The sequence below is a fragment of the Semicossyphus pulcher genome, unplaced genomic scaffold (genome assembly GCF_022749685.1).
Source record: "Semicossyphus pulcher isolate SPU_LCO1_2020_fin unplaced genomic scaffold, fSemPul1.0.p SCAF_7, whole genome shotgun sequence".
Taxonomy (NCBI): Eukaryota; Metazoa; Chordata; class Actinopteri; order Labriformes; family Labridae; genus Semicossyphus; species Semicossyphus pulcher.
In genome coordinates, this window is record NW_027211748.1 from 28,727,515 (window position 1) to 28,747,300 (window position 19,786).

At 44.0% G+C, this 19,786-nt stretch overlaps 1 protein-coding gene across 1 annotated transcript in view; it reads left to right on the forward strand.

Annotated features, from left to right (window-relative positions):
- The window catches only part of LOC138611610 (double-stranded RNA-specific editase B2-like), a 35,736-nt gene extending 20,280 nt beyond the window's left edge, over positions 1 to 15,456 (forward strand). Inside the window, exons 2-10 of the mRNA XM_069684789.1 lie at positions 158 to 244; positions 448 to 1,397; positions 7,315 to 7,432; positions 9,959 to 10,127; positions 11,609 to 11,778; positions 11,917 to 12,070; positions 13,212 to 13,393; positions 13,577 to 13,756; positions 15,284 to 15,456. Of these exons, the coding sequence (XP_069540890.1) occupies positions 158 to 244; positions 448 to 1,397; positions 7,315 to 7,432; positions 9,959 to 10,127; positions 11,609 to 11,778; positions 11,917 to 12,070; positions 13,212 to 13,393; positions 13,577 to 13,756; positions 15,284 to 15,456 (2,183 nt within the window). The remainder of the gene's footprint in view (positions 1 to 157; positions 245 to 447; positions 1,398 to 7,314; positions 7,433 to 9,958; positions 10,128 to 11,608; positions 11,779 to 11,916; positions 12,071 to 13,211; positions 13,394 to 13,576; positions 13,757 to 15,283) is intronic.
- The last annotated feature ends 4,330 nt before the right edge of the window (positions 15,457 to 19,786 follow it).

The window sequence follows — 19,786 nt, forward strand, 5'->3', positions numbered from 1 at the left end:
AATGTGGCCCTAATACTCTGTCGTAGAATATAAAGCTATTCAGTACAACGATTCAGCATTGTGAGCGTAATTAGGCTCATTTCACAGCTGTGAACGTTGTGTCGTGCTGTAGAGAAAAAGTTCAATGATTTCAAATATTTTCGTTGTTGTTTTTCAGGACGGAGCAACATGTTATCAACCCTCATCAGCCCCACACGAGGATGGGATGCTGCAGCATCATCAGCTGAGGAGGCGGACAATTTAAGTTAGTCTTACTCCTCCTTGCATTATTATGTTATTATGTTATAATTATTTTATGTTGCAGAAATTACAGTCTATCACGTAGAACAATCTACTGGAGCTATTTAAAACGTTGGTACCAATATGTAATTTAGACCCCAAATATGTCAAAATAGGGCCATGGCTCTGTCATTCATTTAACAACTGCCATTTTTTATCTATCAACAGGTTCAAGCAGTCTAGAGGTGAAAGAGAATCAGGATGATAGACGCCAGCTGGACTGTGACCTTCTACGAAAGTATCATCCATCAGCGTTTTGCTCAACTCTTCCACCACACGGACCAAGAGCTCTGAAAAGGAAGCAGCCTTTAGTGGATGGAAAAGACCGGCTGCTTTACCAAAGCCACCTGGCCTGTAAACGAGCAGCCTGGGCCGTCGCTCAGAAGAACGCGCTGGTGCAGCTGAACGAGTTACGACCCGGTCTACGATATGAGATCATGTCAAAGACGGGCCCAGTGCATGCTCCAGAGTTTTCTGTAGGTGTGGAAGTGAATGGTTTCCACTTTGAAGGAAGAGGACGAACCAAAAAGCAGGCAAAGATGAGGGCTGCAGAACTGGCTCTCCGGTCATTCATCCAGTTCCCAAACGCGTCCCAGGCTCACGCCACAATGGGGAACTTTACCAGCACTCATACGGATTTTACAGCAGATAAACTCGACAGCGCTGACGCATTCCTCAAAGAGTTCGAGCCATCGCTGCGTGAAAACTGTGACCTCCTGCACTGCAACACAGCAAAAGAGGCAGTTTTCTCCAGCATTTACAACCACAGACGACTTGTCCGACTCACACTGGGCCTGGTCTCCTCAACAAATCCAAAAAGACGATTGCTTAGCACCTCACTGTTAGAGCACCTCAGCCCCGTGGTGCTGCTCAACGAGCTGCGACCAGGACTCAGGTACATATGCCTGACAGAGAGAGTTCATGGCAGGCCAGTGAGGAGTTTTGTCATGGTGGTCAGGGTGGAGGGGAAGGTGTTTGAAGGGTGTGGTCACAGTAAGAGGCTGGCCAAGGCCCAGGCAGCTGCAGCCGCCCTACAGGCCATTTACAACATTAGTCTGGGACCTGAGAGGAAGATCATGCGTCTACAGGCAAGCAGAGCCAAAAATCAGCTACCTCAGGTGAGTAAGTCAGCCTTTTGTTTCATAGATTTAAAGATTTTAATCTTTTTAATATCTCAGAAAGGACACGGCATTTGAATTAAGCAGATTTATAGGGTATTGAGGCAAGAAGGTCCAAGGTACAGGGCTGATCAGGAACTTCCTGTGTGTACTCCATGGTGGTGGTGTCGGATTAATTAGAAAAATAATTTTCTGACAGGGAAAAGACGGAAAAACCACTCGGAAAGTAAGACAACATTTTGATACTTGCTGAGCTGACTCAATCGTCATAGCGGGTGGAAGTAACTGTTGGCTTGGTGGTCAGAAACTTTATATTTATGTATCACAGATCAAGTTGTGCTCACATGTAATGTTCAATATGCTTTTAGATTGTAAGGGTTAGTTGGTTAAGCTAAATAACATACCAAACATCTTCTCTAGTCCTTTTTACACTGTGGTTTCGCCTCAGCACCTTAACGGAGCTCCATCATCATGCAGCCTTTGGCAATTTACTTACAAAGCAACGCCGGTGTGTGTTTTAACATAGCGTTCCGGCGTTGCGGAAGCAAAACGTGCACGAGATGTAAACAAACAGCCCGTGCTTCAGATACACACACAGCACTGTTCCTCCCTGCCAGCCCAGCTGTTTGCACAGACGCCTTTTCGCCTCTGTTACTACCTCCGATGCCGGCTTAGAGGCAGAATGACTTTGCCCCTCCATTATGCCTACGTACGTTTAACATAGAAGACAGAACGTAATAATCCCGCCTTGAACTGGCAGTGTATAAGGGGCTTTTGTTTCCACATTATGACTGGTGAACACTTGAGGCAGGCAGAGGGCTCAGGTGTTCAGAGGTAAAATTGATCATGAAATTGACGGACGGGTTGGTGCAGTTTCAGCAGTAATGGGGGCGTTGTACCAGACCGTCCGATGAGGGAGCTGACTCGTAAGGTGAAGCTTTCCATTTAATAGTCAAACTACTAACCCTCACCTGTGGTGATGAAATTTGGGTAGAGACCGAAAGAATCATTTCGCAGATACAAGCGGCCAAAATTTGTTTCCTCCGCAGGGTGTCTGGGCTCAGTCTGAGAAACAGGGTAAGGAACTCAGACATCCTGAGGGAGCTCGAGTAGAGCCACTACAGGTATCTGATAGCAGATAGCAACTGCAAATAGAAGTTGAACAACTTTCACAACTCTGAAAGAGAACTAGCTAACAGTTAGCTAACATTCTCATCAGTTATATAGGCTGAAAATTGCATCAAACACACTGAAAATGTACTTGCAGCAAAAAGCCGTCGCTAACAGCGTGTAACATAAACAACAAGAGATAGTTAACTTGCATGTTCATGGACGAACGCACAATAAAAATAAAGTTGCGTCTCTGTAATAGGCGAGGTAAACAAGTCCGGACATGTCTCTGTCGCTGAGGGGGATGAGCTGAGTCATGTTGCGTTCAGGTGTGCTCAGACACGTGACGTTTTGTACAAAAGTGGTACACAGTGAAATATTTGTTATATATTTGACCTGATTTATGGAAAAGTTGTATGATGAGCTTTATTGAAAATATTTATTTAGTTACTGACCTGAAAAATTGTGTGATTATGTGGCACACTAAACAACAAAAAGGAAGAAGAAAAACTTCACAATAAGAGCACAGCTTCAGTTCACTAAAGATCTTTTCCTGCTTACTTATTCTTTTGAGTTACTCTCCATATTAATGTTTATTTAATCAAATTACTGCTTTGGCTTGTCTGTTATGTTCTTAATAAGAGTGGATCATTTAAGTCTCGCTTCCATAATATGTCTATGACACAGTTGTCATATGCAGAGAAGTGAAGGATTCATATCATTAGGCAAATAAACAAAAGAAACTTGACATCAGAATGATTCTTTTCTTTTCAACACATTAATCTGCACTGACCCGGTTCTATAAAAACATTGTCAGCAGCTGACACAGACTTTACTCAGACTCAGCGCGTCAATAAATGCCCTTCAGATGTTAAAGACATCTTTCCCTCACTTGGAGACATCGGTGGTGACAAGCAGTGAAAGTAAATTCGACCTTTATCTCTGTAGTCTTCTAAATGGTCTGGATAAATGGGTCTGAGGTGCGCTGTGCGCTACCAAATGGAGTGTGCCGCACATCAGCATGGCCATCATGACCCGAGGCCCGAGAGCTGGATGGTGTCCTGCATGCTCGTCTGTAGCATCCAAACAACTTCATTATGTCGCCGAGCCTTTGGAGAATTGTCCCCGACGTCGAGTTTTATGAATACAAGAAGATTTGTCTCCGGAGATCAAAGAAAATGAACACGGTGACATCCAAATATGCAAAGCAGTATGGATTTGTTAGGCAGACTTGTAGATGCTTTATTAAACCCTGGGGGAGACGTGGTGAGAAAATTCACAGGAAGAAGGATGGTCACATTTTCGAGAAAACAAATGCTCTGAATTTTAACAAAAGAGAGATTTTTTTAACCTCACTTTAAGTTGCTAATTTGCCGAAACCTTCCTACTCCTCTTTGTCTCAGAGCCAATTTATTAACCAGCCTTCCCAACTGATCATTTAGCATCATCCCCATCTCCAGTACGAACTGTCTGTCAGGCGGCGTGACGCATTAATGAACATTATTACAGCACATTAGGGATGAAGGAGGAGCGGCAGCAGACCAAGGAGATTGAGGTGGAGCGAGAAGGCGGTGTGAAGAGCATAATAATCTGGCAGATAATTGTTTAACACACTCATTACACACGACCTTGTGCCACTGTCATCCAGAAAACGCCGAGCGAGAGAGTTTCGCTCCAAAGAAACACCTGCTCTTACAAGACGGGTGCCACATAAAAAGTGAGGACATTTAAGACACAGACTGTTACACACAGAGGTCATGTCTCGGTTATACGTCTGGGAGTTTTGGGTGGTTAATGAGTTGAAATTCAACACGTATATTTCACATGTTGTAGCTGATCGCGTTCACAGTGATGACTTTAGGAAGCGGAAACTGACCTTGTGCATTTAAGCAACACGGAACAGCGACATCTCGTTTACCAAATATCTGACCAGTTTACACAGATCAGCCAAAACATTATGACCACCTGCCTAATACTGTGTAGGTCCCACTTTGCTGCCAGAACAGCCCTGACACGTCGACGCATGGACTCCACTAGACCCTCTGAAGGTGTGCTGAGGTATCTGGCACCAAGATGTGAGCAGCAGATCTTTTAAGCCCTGTAAGTTGTGAGGTGGGGCCTCCATGGATCGGACTTGTTTGAACAGCACATCCCACAGATGCTCGATTGGATTGAGATCTGGGGAATTTGGAGGTCGAGTCAACACCTTGAACTCGTCGTCGTGTTCCTCAAACCATTCCTGAACCCTAACCCTGCTGAAAGAGGCCACTGCCATTAGAGGATACTGTTTCCATGAAGGGGTGCACCTGTTCTGCAACAATGTTTAGGTAGGTGGTACGTGTCAAAGTAACAACCACATGAATGGCGGGACCCAAGGTTTCCCAGCAGAACATTGCCCAACGCATCACACTGCCTCCGCCGGCTCGCCTTCTTCCCATAATGCATCCTGGTGCCATGTCTGCCCCCAGGTCAGAGACGCACACGCACCCGGCCATCCACATGATGTAAACGGCCGCCTTCTTCAATTGCTCTGTGCGGCTACGCGGCCCAATACACGACAAACGGAGATGCTCTGTGTGTTCTGGCACCTTTCCAATCAGAACCAGCTTTAACTCTTTCAGCAGTTTAAACCACGGTAGCTCTTCTGTTGGATCGGACTACACAGGCCAGCCTTCTGTACGCGCATCACTGAGCCTTGGCTCCCCATGACCCTGTCGCCAGTTCACTGGTTTTCCTTCCTTTGACCACCTTTGGTTGGTACTGACCCCTGCAGAGCGGGAACACCCCACAAGAGCTGCAGGTTTGGAGATGCTTGTCGAGCCATCACATCCTTGTCATCCATTTTTTTCTGCTTCCAAAGCATCAACTTCGAGTACAACATGTTCACTTGCTGCCTAACATATCCCACCCACTGACAGGTGCCACTATAACGAGATAATCAATGTTACTTACTTCACCTGTCAGTGGTCATTATATGGCTGATCAGGGTATAATCTTACAAAGTAAAGTCTTGCCAGAGCTGGAAGACATAAGTCAGACATTGGTCCGTGTGTTGCTATATGTGTCTTAAGCCCTAATAGGATGGGATTAACATTACAAACGGTGGGGAACATAATATTTTATAAAGTGTGAAGACAGTGCTGCAGTGTTTTAAACCTGCATTCTCTCTCGAAGCCAGCAGGGGGCGACTCACGTCAGATTCAATAGAAGTCTGTGCTAAAATGAGCCCAGAGTTTAGCTCTCAATCACTAGTAGTCCTCTTCAAAACAGCATGATCCTTATTTTGGTCCCATTTAGAGTAATATAGATGATAAAGCAGAGTATGCTTTGAGGCGTGGCTGCCTATTGTCAAGTCAATACCATAACACAAACAAACTGACGGAGGCAGATTTAGACAAACAACTCCTGTGGCCTGCGAGGTTAAATTACTGCATTTGTCAGTGGAGTCTGGTATCTTTAAAGAGAGTATTATAACAGCTGTTTCTGGTTAAAGAAATCATCTTTATCATCTTTTCGGGTGCATTTGCCGGATTATGTTACAGCTCTTTGGTCCCCTTTCATGGCTGCCAGCTGAAGCAACTTCTTTTATACAGAAGCCCTAAGTAGACATGCATCCAAACATTTTATTCTCTCCGTTTTCCCGTGAGTAATTCCCGGTTGTTTTCTCAAGATCTCTACACATCTCTCTGGTTTTCTTGTGATAACGGGATAATGTCCTGGCGATCTAGAAAACAGGCTGCTCACTGTGATGTTACAGACCAGGACATGCCGTGCTGCCATTGCCGACACTAATGATGTAAGTTCAGCCTGTTGGGGGACACGAGTTATGATCATGTGGTGGTGCGTTGTTATCTCGAGATTACGAGAAAAAAAAGTCAAGATCTTGAGAAAACGGAGTAAATAAAATGTCTCAATGCATGTCTGCTTAGGGCTTCCGTACATTTAGACCCCAACATGAGATAAAAGAGTGACAGATGTGTCCAATAAAAACACATCACCCCATCACCCTGTGTTGTTGCGATACTTAAATAAACATGCTATCCTCACTTATAATAATTAAAGCTCAAAACATGAGATCCAAATAGTCTTTCTGCTTTTTTCTGATTGGGGTGATCTTGTATGAAAATACAATGAGCTGTTAAAAGTTTGGACAATCAGTGGAAGTTAGGTTTACCCACCCATCGCACACAAATTTATCATTTAACATGAATTATTTGCAGCTCAGCTCGGCTCAATTCAGACCGTCAAATATTTCATCTGCTTCCTCCAAACTGAGGCACCAGACTCTCAGAAGAAGAGCTCAGCAGTCTTCCTTAAAATATTTAGCAGACGAGGTAAGAGCGGCTGATATTTATACGATCTTGTAAAAAGCGTCACGGCTCCTCCTCATATTAAGTCTCCACGCTGTTGTTTTGTTGCGACGCTCCTCCTGGCATGTTTGTGACCATTGCTGCAAATAGCAGCTGACGGTAACTTCCTGATGTGTGCCAAAAGAGTGACAGTCCTCCAAAAATATAATTAGGCATATTTTGACATGTAGGAGCTCTTTACCTGTTCGTCGGCAGACAGGAAGAGCTAAGAGGGAGAAAAACCTTCGGACATCACTGACAGACTGTCAGAAATATTTGGCGGGCCTGGCAAATGTCACAACTGTCGGTGCTTCCCTGCAGGCTCAGTTTCAGAAAGTCAAACTGATAACTTATTACGATGATATCAATAATAAACATATTAAAAACAACGATACATAGACTGTGTAAAATGAAGTACCTCTGTAAACACTGTCTCTATACCACTTCTTCTTCTGCAGTTCTTTGCAGAGTCGATCTTCCAGCTGGTGAGAGAGAAATACACGGAGCTGACAGACGGTTGTCTCTCTACCTCGCACGGCCGTCACAAAGTCCTGGCAGGAATCGTAATGACCAGAGGTGAGTGATGGAGACACGACGGTCAGACGAGGTTAGACACCAAGAGAGGAAATCACTCTGCGTTAAGCCTACAATTAAATCAACACCTCTGGAGGGAGGATTTGTTGCAAGATTGTTGTGTAAGACTGCATAAGCTTTAGCTACATGTACCTAAAAAACTGAGTGTGTGCATGCCACCTCGACCGACTGTGGTGGAAAAACAGCCACGTTACACAATGTGATTTTATCCATCCATCATTCATACTGCTTATCCTGTTCAGGGTCGCAGGCTGGAGACGATCCCAGCTGTTATTGGGCGAGAGGCGGGGTTTACACCTGGACAGGTCGGCTGTCAATCACAGGGCTGAACCATAAGCCCTTTTACTTTTACTTAGCGTCGCCGTCATGCTGCCTTTGTCATTTTTACCTCGGACCACGCCTGCCGGCGTAAAGCCGCCCCAGTGTGTGTTTTTATGTAGCACTCCGGTGTTAGACCTTGAGCACGAGGTGTGAACAAACAGGGCGTGCTTCACATACACACACGGCCTCCGATGCCGGCTCAGAGGATGAACCACTTCGCCCCACCATTCCCCCTCTGTGCATTTTACATAGAAGGCGAAACGTAACAGAGGCGTTATAATCCCGCCTTGAACTGGCAGTGCAAAAGAAGCTATAGAAACAGACAACCTTTAACGCTCACATTCACACTTACGGTAACGGTCACCAATGAACCTAACGAGCATGTCTTTGGACTGTGAGAGGAAGCCAGAGTACCGGAGGGAACCCACACATGCACGGGGAGAACCAACTCCACACAGAAAGGCCTCCAGGAACCTTCTAGCTGTGAGGCGACGGCACTAAAAACTGCACCACAAAGTTTACACAAATTTGGTAGAAAAATAGTTGCCAATTAAAAAGCATGTGTTTGTAATCTGGCAGTTACTTACAGGAAGAGGTTGAACTACAGCAACACTACATCAGGGAGAAATGTAGTTTGGTTGAAATATTGGCCATTCCCCCGGTGGTGGAACGAGCTACCAAACTCCATTCAGTCCGCAGAGTCCCTCTCACCTTAAAGAAGAAGCTACAGACCCAGCTCTTTATGACCTCTGACCTTAATGATGTTGATGCTATTGATGGTGATGACATTGAGGATGTTGTTTATGCTGACTAGAATTCTCGTGACGATGATGATGACTATACTGATCTTGTTGATGTTGCTGATGATGATTGTTAAACTTCCTGTCAGCACCAGAGTCCGATCGCACTTGAAGCTGTCTGTTGGCTCTTACTGACTCCGCCCCCTCCTGTCTCGATCGTTGCTCGTGTTGTATTAACTCTCAGATGTACGTCGCTTTGGACGAAAGCGTCTGCTAAATGAAATTGTAACATTGTAACAATTGCTGACTAGATGACCCAAAAGCTTAGTTTAGAAACATCTTCTAATGCCAGCCATACGCCAAGTATCTTTTCTGCTGGAGCTGTGGCACGATACAACTCAATCTGAGCTGTCTTTTTCTTGTCTCGATGTTCTGCTTTCAGACATATTTCACATAAACTGGATTTTATTTTTGCCGTGGCTCAAACAAAAAGCGAAAACTTCACTGACGTGACCGGTGTCCGCAACTAATAGAAGCGCTCTCTCGAGCACCAGACAGGAAGCGGGACACTGGTAAACATGGAGGAGACTCAGAGGAGGGCTGCTGTCACCGTGTCCTCACTGAACGTGACGTGATGCTTGCTGTTAGCACCTCGTGTCACAGCGTTAGCTCTGCTGAACCAGTGAAAGTCTGGAGTAGGGAGGAAGATTATGCCTTGCTAGTAGGCTGTTTGCTTGTAATGCTAACACAGCTGACGTTTCAGCCTCAATCCGTTGCACACACAAGGACAGCTTTAGCTACAAGCTGCTTCTCTTTCTGCACCATTGTTCCTTTAACTTATTAAGTCTGAAAATAATTTATGAGTCAAAGGATTGCAAATAATCCCAACAAGTCTCTAGTTGAAGTCTTGAAGATAGTGACCGTGCATGATACCCGGTCTTTGTATAATCTTAAGGCCTGTGACCTCTTCGTTACCACTTCAAAAACGGGGATGAAAATATTTTGCTGCTCTTGATTTAAAGCAACCAGACGGGTGCCGGAGCATCTGAGTCTCTCTGATATAAAAATGTATCACTGCAACTCAAACAAACAGGTTACCTGAAATTACCCTGCAGATCCAGAGGGGAAACAGTCATCCTTGCCGCCCTGTGAATCTTTGATGAGGCCAGATTGCACCACAAAAGCCTGTTTTTGAAGCTTCAGAGTGATTGTTCAGTCATACACTTTTCATTAGCCCGTCTCAGCCTGTTAGCGTTCTGCTTGTCACGGGCGGGGGAGAGAAAATGTCTTGTTTTCCTGCTCTGAGAGTCAAATGTTTTAACAGCATCGTGTTGAATGTCTTGTTCCATCAGAGAGTCAATCATTCGCTCAACATGTCGACAGAAACCGGAGCTGTTAAATATCCGGTTCACTCGTCTGTTTCCCTCACGCTCCATTTCTCTTCCAGGATTTGACCTCAGGTCTGCCCAGGTCGTGTCTCTGGCCACGGGGACAAAGTGTTTAAACTCGGACAACATGATCGACCACGGTGATACGCTCGGAGACTGCCACGCTGAAGTAGTCAGCAGGAGGGCGCTGGTTCGATTCCTGTATGCTCAGCTGGAGATGCTCATCTGGTACGAACCTGAACCTCAAACATGAATGCACTTTACGATGAAGGATTTTAAGTCTCTCTTTTGTTTATTCATTTTCAAGAACTTAAATGCTGTCATTGAAAAAAAAACTACACCAAGAATCTGATATTCAATCTCTCAATGAATGTTGGGTGTGTGTAAACAACATAACAAAGACTACAGTCTGCTCTTTCTGCAAAGTGTTCTGAGATCACTTTTCTTATGATTAGGCGCTACAATCTTCATTTACAGATTCTGCATTTGAATCTGTAGGCACGCGACTGGAATGTAGGAAGGGAAGTCTTCTGGTTTACGTTTGTAGTCCGAGTAGTATTGACCAATCACGTATCAGCAGGCTTCCGCATTTGAAGGAAAAACAGTCCGTATGCAGAGCAAAAGTAGGCGGAACATAATCCGATGTAATGACATCCTCACTCCCATCAGCGTCATCTGATTGATTTAGCTTTTTATTAATCTCTTTAAACATCTGCAGCAGGTTCAGCTCACAATGTGTTCAAAAATTCAACTTGAGACAAATCTGCTTGATGCAGTGTTGTGAAAGCCGTTCCCGAGTTCCTTGAATGCATCATAAATGATGGCGCCCTCCGTGCGACAAGCGTCTCATGTTAAAGTAGTGTTCTTCTCCTCTTGAGGACAGACCTGACAAAGCTTCACGTTGTTCCTAATCTGCATCCTGATGTTGTTCTTTCAGCAAACTGAAGAGCCGTTAATTAAAGTCGATCACAAGAAAATCTGTTTCTGTTTGGGCTTCATCCCGCTGCAGTAAGCCAGAGTGCAGCCTCTGTGTAACTTCCTGTTTACAGTGAGACTGAGACTCAGCACAGACAGATGAACGGGCGCTCCTCCGGGTGATGGGACGAACCGAGAGATGACAGCGTTTATTTAGCAGACACATCTGGAGGGAGAATTTACCTTTGAACTGAACACACGGTCGCTTCTCGAGCTGCTGACTGGACTGTAAACAATGCAGCGCACGGAGAAGGAAGTCTGCGCTGGAAGACGTTTATCGCTAAACGCTGGCTACACCGGACACGCCCGACATGTTCGCCCTCACTCCAAGAGGATATATAGTCATCAAACCAGAGCAGATTGGTTCAGAGATTGGGTGCTATATTAATAAAAACGGATTGATTGATTGATATAAAAGTCCCAAACAAAACCAACAATGGAAACAGGCAGCAAATCAAAGTCAACATATCAACAGCAACATGCTGCAAGTACATTAACAATGCAACAGAAAAACACGATCCGATGATCACAGCGGTGTTCAGGCATCAAGTGTTCCAGGCCTGTAGGGTAAAGTCATATCATAGAGAGTATGATGCAGACGTGCTCTATGAGTTTTAGTTGTGATTTGGGCACTATGTGAATAAAAAGAGATAATAAGAGGCAGTTTCACCAAAAGCAGCAGGAGTTTAATCAAAATCTAATCTCATGTTGGACTCTTTGTTTCCTCTCTGAAGCAAGCCAGCAGACTGTGAAGAACAATCCATCTTTGTACCAAATAAAGGCGGTGGAGCGAGTGGAGGCAGCAGCTTCCGATTACAGGAAGGTGTCCTCTTCCACATGTACGTCAGCTCATCGCCGTGTGGAGACGCTCGACTCAACTGCCCCTATGAGGCCACGGCTGCATGTGAGAAGAACAGTTGATAATGACGTCATTATAGTGTTACACAGAAATCACACTCAGGCATATTTCTGCTTCTATACCTGATTTACACAATGCATTTGTTTTATTATCGATGTGTATTAAATCATTTTGTATCTTCAGATCGCAGCAGGAGGTTTCGCTGTCACCTCAGGGTGAAGGTCGACGGAGGCGAGGGGACGCTACCTATCACAGCACGAGGAGCCAATCAGAAAAGGGATGGTGTGGCACTGGGCAAACCTCTTTTCACCATGTCCTGCACTGACAAGATGGCAAAGTGAGTTTTCATCCAGCCCTGGAAGGTGTCTCCAGAGCAGCAATTTACTGCCCTAAAAATAGATGTGCAAAGTGGATAAGTATTTAACTCAGGTCAAAACTTAGTGAGCGCTGAATGAACATTCAGGAAATGAAAAGCTGTCAAACTGCTGTCATAAAGGCTCGATCACACAAGCACGAAATCAGCAGGTGTCTTTCACCTATTGAGGTGAATGAGGACTGTCTGCCCAAGTGAAAGACCATCGTCTGCCAAGCTTAAAGACCATAGCCTGATGAGGTAAAAAAACATGTCTGCAAAGCAGGACGGACTTTAGTGATCCCAATCTGGGAAATTGTGGTGTTACAGCAGCAGGTTCATAGGTGCATAGGTGAAAGACCCTAACCTGCCGAGTCGAAATGTGTATCTTGTCCTGCTGAAAGTGCCGGGTGGGGTCAACTCCACACGCTTCTGATCTGGCTTCACAACCAGAAACTCATGATTTATTCCCCCTTATGCTTGAATAGAATTGAATAATGAACAGGAAGGGGCAGGTGTGACCTCGCCCGACCTTTTTTAAAGGGGCCGTATCTTTTGAATGGGCTTTTCACATCTGTGGGTGTTTATTGTTCACAGTGAAAAAGTGTCTTTCCAGAAGGCCTCTTTTTAAAAGGTCATCCCTGAAATGGGTCGTTCAGAACAGCTGCAGGTTTCTACGTAAAAACCTTGCTTTCTCTGAAATCGACCAATCATCACTCACCGTCATTCACCTCAGGCTGCCAGCTTACCATTCAGATACCTCCTGGAACCCCCGGATTGCTGCACTTGCTCCGGCGTATCGTCCTCCCACTCAGGGTCTGATTCTGGCTCGTACATATAAGGCCGAATAACCTAGAGCAGATCTTGTTTTCTACAACTTTGGAGTGACAGTGCAGTGCAGCCGCTCCCCCCGTGGGGGAGGGGCTACGCGGTCACTCCAAACACTGTCAGCAAATCGTGGCAAAGGTCTGACCTTTGAATGGCAGAACGGCTCGTTGGTTTCAGGAGGAAGGAGAGGCTCCGAAAAATACTTTGATTAAAACATGTCAATGATTTTTAAAACAAAATAAACTTTACCAACGTTAGAAGAAGAACATGTCCACTTTAAGCTTGTTTGTCTCAACAGATGGAGCGTTTTGGGCCTCCAGGGGGCACTCCTGTCTCACCTTGTTGAACCGATATACCTGCACAGCCTGACAGTGGGGACGCTCAGCCACACGGGTCATCTCGGCCGGGCCATGGCACGCCGCCTCGCGCCTATCAAGCACCTACCGTTCCCGTACCAAAGACAGCAGCTGCTGCTTGGCTGTGGGTCCAAATTCAGTCTGAAAGTATCTGTTTTCATCCTGCTTTTAAATGCAGTAAAACAGTTTAATCTGACAGCTGCAATCCACACAGTAGTTATTGAAACGTATCACTAAAAAACGACGTTTGAATGGGCGCGCTGGTCTAAATTCTCGACCTGACCCTGTGGTTTCCTCTCCTGCACAGGTCTGAGCAGCAGCGAGGTCCGGCCAGCAGGGAAGGCGTCAAATGTCAGCGTGAACTGGAGCTGTGGTGATGAAGGCTTGGAGGAAATCAGCGCCTCCACAGGGATGAGGGAGGACTCAGGGATGCCATCACGGCTCTGCAGGCACTTCATGTTCACCCGCTGGCAGATGCTGCAGCAGAAGGTGGGTCAAAACCCTCAGAGACCGAAAACCTTGTGAGGAGACACCCCAGTCGGCTCAGGCAGGCGGGGGCACGGACTCTGCTGCTACATGAAAAATTGCTGAGGATGTCGTCATCAGGACTTCTTTTTAACGGTGCCTAAACTGGTGGTGAGAAGATTGGGCTGGACTTTGGTTGATCAATTAGTAAAGCACAATTCAAAGCATTAATAAAGGCATGAGTCTTTACATTTAGTTGCTTGTAACAAATATGTTTACACACGAGCCTAAAACATGCATTAACACTCACAAGCAAAACACACAGAACACCAAAATATAATAGTATTTTTTAAAAGCAGGGTTTCCACTGTCACATTTACATATGTATGCTGAGAGTGTTGTAGTGGACCAGACGGCCGTGTTTTAAAATTTGATGACAGCAGACAGAGTCGTAATTATTTACAAAAGCAACTGGACTCATTGTCAGAGAAGCGTCTCTAAATATCTAAAGAAGCAGACGATTTTAGAACGATGTGCACAGAGGGAAACTTCAGTAATATACATGACGCAGTATTTTCAAGACTCCATACCTCCATAAATTGCGCACCATTTGCCCCCGCTATCTGCTCCGTCTCAGGGTCTGAGTCACAGAGCAAATTGCACTGATGATATTCAAGCACAAACACACGGCCATGAAGTTTTGCAGATCCGTGCAGTTTGCTCTTGTTGGCTGACCGCTGGGATCAAGGAGCATGTTGCACCTGATTGTGAAGAGAAACTGTCTGCAGCTCCGCTCTCTGCTGCGCTCTCAGCTGAGCTCCACACTGACGGATCTCAACTCCATGCACAGATCGATGATGAGCAGGGAGAGGAGGGGGCAGCTCTTTTAACGGTTTACTGTGAAGTCCAGACTCGACGGGTGTTTCCTAGTTTGTCTGTAACGTAGCTGCATTTTTTTTAAAGCTGTCGTCATGATGAGTGTAAACTCAGAGTGTCACAGCCTTGATAATACTGCACTGCAATTCCCACCAGCTCTCTGCAGACGGTAGTATTTTCACTCTAACTGTGCGGTGCTGTTAGCGCTTGTGTTTGTCAATTAGGTGCTTTTTGCCACGAGGCTCATTCACATAGAAAGAGGCCAAATTTACCTGAATGTTTGCATAATGAGTCATTGAAATACGTGCAAACAGCTCCAGAGATCAGAGACGCTGTTTGCTCTGCATGCAACCCTCTGCGTGTGCTTGCAGAATGAGGCGGAGTCTTTTTGTGTTATTTGCACAGGTTTTGCGGGCGCAAAGGCTGAGAAAAACAAACAGAGAAACATGAAAACATGACAAAACTAGCTAATGTTACAAGTCACACCTATGCTTCTCTGCCATGGACAATCAATATGTCAGCTGTGTGAAACATTGATTATATTGAGACAGGTGACAGTCTGAGGTGCAACTGATGATTGACAACATGAACATTGTGGATGCTATTGTTACATTTATTTGTGTATTTTGGTTATTCAACTTTGACAGCAAATCAAGTTTCTCTTTCTTGTCTTGGTTGAATGGACAGATATCGGGCGCCACTTCAGGGACATATTCTGGTTCCAAGATGGCTGCCGGACGCTACCAAAGGGCCATGCAGCAGTTCACCAGTGCTCTGCAGTGTGGAGGGCTGGGAACGTGGCTCAGAAAACCCCCTGAACGTGGCCACTTCACCATCAGTGCATAAAAAACTCTATAAGGCTATAGGGGGTTCGGGGGGTTCGGGTGAAGTTCATGTATGTTTTTATTTGCGAGTACATGAATGAGGAACAAAGAATGTGGCACTACATAGAAAAGAGGGAACTTTTACGTCCCTTTATCATGTTTCAGACATTAACTGTGTTTGATTTGACAGAAGAAAATCATCATTATGCAAATAAGCAACAGAGCACACAGGAAAGTAAATCAAGTTGGGCAAGAGTTGGAGTACACTCGATGGTGTGTAACATTAGCTTAAGTGGGCTAAAAGCAGCTAGCTTGAGTAGGCTAACATGAGCTAACTTAGCTCGCCCCAGAAGCTTTTGCTCGCTTATCTGGCCAGCTTAAACCTTTACAACCACATCCCTGTAGCTACTCAGCTATCTAGCAACTAGCAACTAGCAACTAGTAAGATATTTTCTGTAAGTTTTACTGAGTTAAATTTTAGTTTTTTCGAAAGGCTAATTATTACTTGAATAACACTGCACTGTGGTAGCTGGATGTTTAATGTAGAGCACTAATAATGCAGGGTATTGTCTTAACACACAGAAGGTGATTACAGACAGCCTCATAACTCTTGGCTGATACGGGGAACTTCTTCTGGCTTTGATATCTCCCACCCAGAGGAAAAGAACTACAGTAGATATCAACAAACTGGTGGGAAATTGCAGCAAAAACAACAAAATTCAATCAGTTCAGTTTATTACAATTTGAGCTATGGACGTATTGGGTTTTATTTGTTGACAAACACTGATCACCAAATGATTTGTGAGACAAAGCTAGCAGTTGGGCTAACCACCTTTAAATGTGCTTAGAGTTATACTAAAGGGAGAATAAGGGCGCTCTCACACGTTTGGTTTGTGTTCACACGACTGCTTTTCCAGCAGACCAAAAGTTCTGATGCGCGAGGAAACTGCTCTCTGATTGGTCTGAATTTCTACGTGGGAAAACTCACTGAAGTATCCAAAGAGAGAGAGCATGCTCCTCAATCACACTCAACACGATCGCAGACTTTAATGTTTTGTTGTCGGAGTTCTTTTTACTTTTAACCGACATTGTTCCACAGGTCGATCAGTTCCATTCTCCTTTAGTTTTTCACTGAACAGTTTGAACACCTGCGTGTTCTCATTTCAACAAGCGTTTGTGAAATTGTTTGGTCAGCCCATATTTCTATTAGAGCCCTCGCCTCGTCACTCCCCGACGTCTGTCCTCTAGCGATCTTGCTGCCTGGCTGTCTCTGCAAGTGTCAACATCCGTCAACAACCCAGAATGCACAGTGTTTTGGTTTGCTTCCTGTATTAGGTCCTACTTTAAGTCCGATTATGTTCTCACCTGAATCAAACAGGAACATGGTTCATTTGGAAACGGTCGAGTCCGGTCTTTTCGAGTTCGAATGCGTGTTCTCACCTGTCCAAACAAACGAAACTTTTGGAGTAAAGTCTAAAAATGTGGACCAAAACAGTCAGGTCTGAATGCACCCTTAGATAAAACATAGCATACATGTTGCATAGTCCCTGCGGAAACAGATAGTTTTCATTTTATTTTGACTGTATAAGTTTGTATTTATATACTTGTAAGGGACCTTCACTTACATATCCCTTAATCAGGCTCAGTAGAAAGCAAACTCCAATTGGATGTCCCCACTTTGCAATAGTGTCCTCACTGCGGCCAACGGACATAATGGTCCTCACTAGCACTGCAGTTCAAGAACACACACACACACACACACACACACACACAAAACCTGTTTATGTCCCTTAGGAGTACACTGCATTGACTTGTATCCTCGACCCTAACCAGTACATGCCAAATGCTTTTTATCCCCAAACTGTGTCAGCGAATTTATCTCCCACGTTATGTGATTAATGCAAAATACCTGATAAATACAAAGCCAATTCATTTTTATCAGTTACAGTTGCTTCTGGTTTCCTTCAGTATTGATGTGAAAGTCACAATTTAATAATATTTTAAGTTATTATACGTCTTTGTTTTGTTTAAGAAAATGTGTTCTGCTGTTTCAGTGAGATAGTTGTGTACGTTCCTTTCACCCTCATGGCTGTGAGCAGTTTAGTAGAATTAAAGAGGCTCAGGAGTGAAGTCAAGCTGCCACCTAGAGTGAGCTGGTGTGCATTACAAGATACGGAGCCTGTGGTTTGCTGAAAAAATAAGTGTTGTTGAGTCTTCTCCTTTATTTTTTCGTGCTCTATATTTCTCCTTTTACCCCTTAAATCATTTTATTACATCTACTATAAAGGCTTTTATTTACCAGATAATCGTTTTTCTTTCTATTTTGTGTCTGTTGATGTTTATTTATATAAAGTTTGCTGAGGCAAGGAATGTAAGAGTACTCAAAGCCACAGGTGTTGAATGCTATGTTAACTTTTATTAAGAGGTATGCAGAATGGATGTAGTCTATATTGGTCATAACTATTTTTAACACTGTGAATAAATGATCTTATTTGTGTTAATTTTGTGTTTGTGCATCTTGTTTTACATCAAAGTCAAAACTGTGCACTAAAAGAAAATGCTTTCACATCATTAGAAGCTTCCTAATAAAAGTGGTTGTTTAACTTATTAAGAAATGATAGCAACTCAAGTTTTAGGCATTTATTAGAGGCTGATGGATCCAAAAATCACATATATAATCCTCTCAGTCTTGTAGGCAGATATATTGCAAGAAAAAAAGCTCTGTTTGAAAAAAATGTGCTACTTAAAAAAAAATGCACTTTTGATGTCCACATGCGAAAACGTGCTCTCCAGTTAAAGGTGTACATTTCAATCAAATAAACTTGTGGTTAAATTCAGTAAATATTCCCTCTACGACAGTTTGATAACCCACAACCTAGTTACTTACAACCAACATCACTTGCTGTGTTGTTTGCCCGAGCGTTACGGTGTTTGTCTGTACAACGTTTGCAAAGGTTTTATTGCTGTGATTTTATCAACTGTTTCAACAATTTTCGCCTCCACCTTTAAACTTCTGAAAAGTACAAGTGGAAAAAAAAAGACTGACCTCACGCCAAGTGCTGCATGATTCATTGTTCAAAGTATAAAAACTTGAGAAGCTCGTGATAACGGCCTTAGATGGACATTATACTTTTTATGTGTAGCGCATCGTTATTTGATGTGGCATCTCACTGACCTTTGAACCTAAATAACTGATCAGCAATCCAAAGACCATCTTCACAAATATAAACATAAAGCAAGCTGACAAATACACAGAAAGTGAAAGTTATTATAGTTAGAAAAAAACTGCTTCCAACTGCTTGTGCTCTGGTTGGTTCTCCACCAACTCCTAAAACAATAATCTGGCTCTTCAGCGTCTCGATGTTAAGTTTGCATGCTGTGTGATGCCGGACAGGTACTGTAGTGAGGTTTACTGAATCTGAATTCCTTGCAAAGACAATAGCTGTGTCTCAGCTGGTGATGCAAACGGCATCCTCCGTAGACCAGACCATCTCATTTCAGTTTGGCATCAGCGTCTACACAGGCTACGAATGACTAATCCTTAGTAGACCTCCTCCTCCGAAGGATGCAGCCCCTGAATTGAGACATAGCTGATAACATACGACCCAAAAACCACACAACCAGAAACATTCAAACAGCACAAACGGTTTATTTTGATTCCCCAAGCAAATGCTTGTTGCTTATTACACAGCTATAATCCACATCACTGCTGTCAAGTCTATCCAACAGGTTTTCTTCTTTTATTTTCCCAGCACTGAGCTGTGGTGTTTGTTGTTGTACATCAACCACTTTGATCACACGCACAACACTGTTTAAATCAAGGAGCCACTGTTTAACACGGCTTCACCACGGTGGATCTGAGATGATGTGATCTGGGTTCATTGTGACTGAAAATGTGAGCGCGTGACTGAATGATTGGTTAAAACAGGTGGATCATGGACATGGCAGCAGAGTGGATCTGTGTTGGTAGAAAATGCAGTTGAGTGTAGTGAGACTTGTTTAAACTGTTTACAAGGAAGGAAAAACACTGAAAATAGTAGAGATGAAAACATTATTACACAAATACAGTTTTTAAATTTTCTTCAATAAAACAAAATGTTTGTCAGTTAAACCAGGGACGACTCTATGGTGGATGGATTTAGAAAAAACACACATCATTTACCAATCTCTTGATCTAGAACGGATTGTTAGCTAAGCTTTCTGCAGATGTCTGTTTATAGAGATTAATAAGAAGATGAATTGTCGTCAGGTGACGCTGATGGGAGCCGGGATGTCATTAAGTTCTGCCTGCTGTTGCTCTCCACACGGACAGTTTTTTCTGCATGCGCCGCAGCCCGCTGATACGTGATGGG